Raw genomic sequence first — 3,826 nt, 5'->3', positions numbered from 1 at the left:
GGAGGGGGCATAAGGGGAAAAAAAAAAAAAAAAAAAATCGGCTCCGTGTGTCGAAAGACAGAGGGGGGAGAGCAGCGTGGCTGGAGATTTTGTAATTCTTCCTGGCCTTTGTGCTGTTTTAGCTCCTTTAACAGCAATTGGCAATAAGGCTGGAGTGCACGTCTGGTTCCTATTATTATTATATTATGGGATTTTTTTTTTTTTGCATCCTGCAGTGTTTTATTATTTTTTGTGGTGCAGAAATATGCTCTGATCAGAGAGGGGTATCTCGCTTGAATTTAGCTGGAAGGTCTGAAAGAGCCAATGTGAGAAAGTTTTGCAGCGCTGCAGACGCTGCTTTTGGATTTCTGCTGGTTTATTGTCGCTTGCGACCAAGGTGGTATATTTGGGAGAGTGGCAAATGGCGAATTTACGATAATTAAGTCAAGTGGAAGGAAGCGAAGGAGCCAAAAAAGGGGCTTTGATTTTTTTCTGTCTATAACTTCTAACTTTGCGTGTGTGTGCGTTAAGCGCAGAGGGTCTGGATGTGCAGCGCCCGCTCGCTGCAGCTTCCCCGTGCCTCTCTCTGCCCCCTCGCACCCTTCACTATTAAAAATTAAGGGGTGAAGAGGGGGGGGTCTGCACCTTTCTGCCCTCCGTTTCCAAAAAGCCACTTCTCCCTCGGGGCTCGGGCTATTTTCCTCTCTTTCTGCGGCCGGGCGCTTGCAAGGAAACGGAAAGAAAATGTGTGTACAGAGAGTAGACTTTGCTTTGGGACTTATCAGCAGGGCTGTTCGCCCTGGTCTATCAGCTGGGGCCGGCGTGGTTGAAGGACAGAAATGAGCATATTTGTCTGATTGCCATGAAATACAGATAAAATATAACCTATGAGAGTATAGAACTGAGATATGCAATCTATATTCACCTATTGCAAATTAAAAGAGTAAGGAGAAAAAACCCAAATCTTGCACCACAGAAGAGCATTCTTCAAATCTGGTGCCACCACACAACTGAAAGAGGAGGCTACACAAAAAGTTCATTTGCTATTAAAATGCTCTCTTAAGGTAATCCCTTTTCATCATACACTTTGGAGCCTTCAGGGACATAATGGCTCAAAGACGTGAGTTGCAAACTAATATTCAAACAGATCACCTCACTGCTTCTGGAAAACAGATACTACTGGACTGAAGCAAATACCACATTAAAATACAATTGTTCCCTAAACAAAATTTCTTTTGTTTAAAACCAAGAGAATCTGAACAGGTGAATGCTGTAACTCAGCTTGTGAATACCAGAGAGACAACAAGGTAGGTGCTCAGGGGACTGCAAGTGTGTCACTGGGAATTTAGCAGGTGCATGAGGGGCAGGGCAGATACTGGAAGCATGGACTCGTGGAGCGCAATGACACACACAGTCACGCTGTATGGAAAGACACTGGATAATCTTAGATTGGTAGATGTTACTGACAACACTGCTTGGACACCCCCCCCCCAAAAAAAAAAATCAGCTCGCTCCTGGCACCCCCAAGTGCTCCGACACACACGCGGACGCGGAGCATAATGCAATTATATAAAGTATTTTATTATAGCAAGGGGGTGGGTATGATTCCTTTGCGGTTTAATTATGGCATTTAAAGAGTTCTAAGCGCAGGCATAACTTGCATGGATCGCATTGCACGGCCAAATTAATTCCGATGCGGTGGCAGCGACACGGGGCTCTTTCATTGCCCCCACAGCCCGGGTCACCGGCCAGCCCGGCCGGGGGCTTGGGTGCGAGCTGCCTCCAAACCGGCTCGGGAAAACACAGAGATTCATCCCAAAACCAGGGAAACCAGGGACCTTTGCCCCCTGCCCTGTCCTCCTCTTGCCGGGGTCCTGCTGGCGCTGGGGGAACCCGGGAGAGGGTTTTTTTGCTGTTGTTTTTAACACAAAATCTCCTTATTTCTGCCCCAACCCCTTCCCTGTCGTGGTTTTGTTGTTTTTTTGTTTTTTTTTTTCTCCATCCTATAGATCACTCAGTTAAAAATTGACAACAACCCCTTTGCCAAAGGTTTTCGGGACACCGGGAATGGAAGGAGGGAAAAAAGGTGAGTCTGGGTAGATGATATATAAGCGCCTCGTTTGGTTTTCGTGTGTAAATCTCAGAACATGAGCAGAGGTCAAAATCACCTCGCCTTGCCTCCAAACCGCACTTCTCCCTCCCCCCTCCCCAAATTCATAAGGATCTTGTCGTTAATAACGCCAAACTGATTGCATGGGAATTCTTTCCTGCTTTCCACGTTTATTTTTTACATCGCAGGGGATGGCTGGCCAAAGGGATGTTGGTGCATTAAGCAAATATCACCGGAGAAAGAAGTTTCCCGTAATTTTTTGAGGGGAAGATGACACTGTAGTTTGTATTTGGGCTGGGAAAGAGGGAGAAGTGAGGGCAGAGCTGACCGCTGGTTGAATCTCCTCTGGCATTTTCCCGGGGACTGTATCGAAAAGACTAAAGTGTGGAGGAGAAACATATAAATAAACTGTTTTGACAGAGGTGTCTCGTGAATATGGAAGTAATTAATGGTAGAAGATTCTTTATTTTTTCCAAAAGCAGCAGGACACAGTTTGTGCCCCAGGTAGACAGACGGACAGAACTCGTTTTAATTGGACTCAAGATTTTTATTTTTGACGTTGGAGAAAATAGAGAAAGGGATGATTTTTTTTCCTTTGATGGGGGATATGTCTTTGTTTTGTTACAGCAGACGGGATATTTTAGCCATTTGCACTCAGGTTCAGATAATGAATAAATCTGTCTGGGTTTTTTTGTTTAAAAAAAAAAGGGGGGGGGGGGGAAAGAAGAGGCCTTTCTCCCCGCCCCGCACCGAGCCCCGCCCACACACACACACACACACACACACACACACACACACACACGTGCGCGCGCCAGCTCCTCTTGTCCGTCAGTGTGAAAATAAAGCCAAGGCTGGAGCCACAGGGCGGAAATGATTTCTAATTTCTCTCTAAATATAAATAGATTTTTACTCCGGGTTAATTGTTGGTGAAAAGATTACATAAAGTGCCTAACAAAATAACCACTTCCTAGCAATCTTAGCAACCATTAAGATGGCTCATATCTCTGGAACATCCTCGCCTTTTAAAAGCTAATCTCCAGGGAATGCTTCCCTCTCCCCTCCGCCCCTTGTCTTTAATATCTGCCCTTGCTGAGGAGCTGCTCACCGCTTCCAAGAAATCTCTTATTAGCAGCCAAGTCCTGCCTGCGAGAAACGCGTTCCCCCCTCGAGGGGACCTTGGCCCTTAATTCCCCTGCCCCAGTCATCCCCAAATAGGAACTCAAGAAGGGGCTGGGGAAGGGATAGGGGGTGCCGGGGGGGGGGTGGTGGTGTCTGTGTGTGCCGGGGGGGTGCCGGGGGTCCGCTCGCCCAGCGGGTGCGTCTGCCCGTAGGAAGCAGCTGACCCTGCAGTCCATGCGGGTGTACGACGAGAGGCAGAAGAAGGAAAACCCCACCTCGGACGAGTCGTCCAACGAGCAGACAGCCTTCAAGTGCTTCGCCCAGTCCTCCTGCCCCGCCGTGCCCGCCGTCGGCACCTCCAGCCTCAAAGGTGAGAGCCGCGGCCCCCGGGTCCCCCCGGGGAGAGCCTGGGCGCCTGCTCTGCGGGGGGACGGATCCCGGCCTGTACCGCTGCCCTCTGGCACCAGCGTTTCTTCCTTCTTTCCTTCCTTCTTTCCTTCCTTTATCTTTCCTTCTTTTCTCTTTTTTTCCCATTTTCTCTCTTTGCTCTCTTCTCTCCTCTCTCTTTCATCTTGCTTCTTTCTCTTCTTTCTCTCTTTTCTTTTCCCCTCCCTCTCT

The 3,826-nt window shown here is 48.2% G+C and overlaps 1 protein-coding gene across 1 annotated transcript in view; it reads left to right on the top strand.

Moving 5' to 3' along the window:
- Positions 1 to 3,578, top strand: part of TBX3 (T-box 3) — a gene marked incomplete at its 3' end in the record, with an annotated part of 8,626 nt that extends 5,048 nt beyond the window's left edge. The window contains exons 4-5 of the mRNA XM_009320203.1: positions 1,989 to 2,065; positions 3,421 to 3,578. Coding sequence (XP_009318478.1) covers positions 1,989 to 2,065; positions 3,421 to 3,578 — 235 coding nt within the window. The remainder of the gene's footprint in view (positions 1 to 1,988; positions 2,066 to 3,420) is intronic.
- Between the last annotated feature and the right edge of the window lie 248 nt (positions 3,579 to 3,826).

This window comes from Pygoscelis adeliae, unplaced genomic scaffold (genome assembly GCF_000699105.1).
Source record: "Pygoscelis adeliae isolate BGI_AS28 unplaced genomic scaffold, ASM69910v1 Scaffold483, whole genome shotgun sequence".
NCBI lineage: Eukaryota > Metazoa > Chordata > Aves > Sphenisciformes > Spheniscidae > Pygoscelis > Pygoscelis adeliae.
This window is presented reverse-complemented; position numbering and strand designations above follow the sequence as displayed.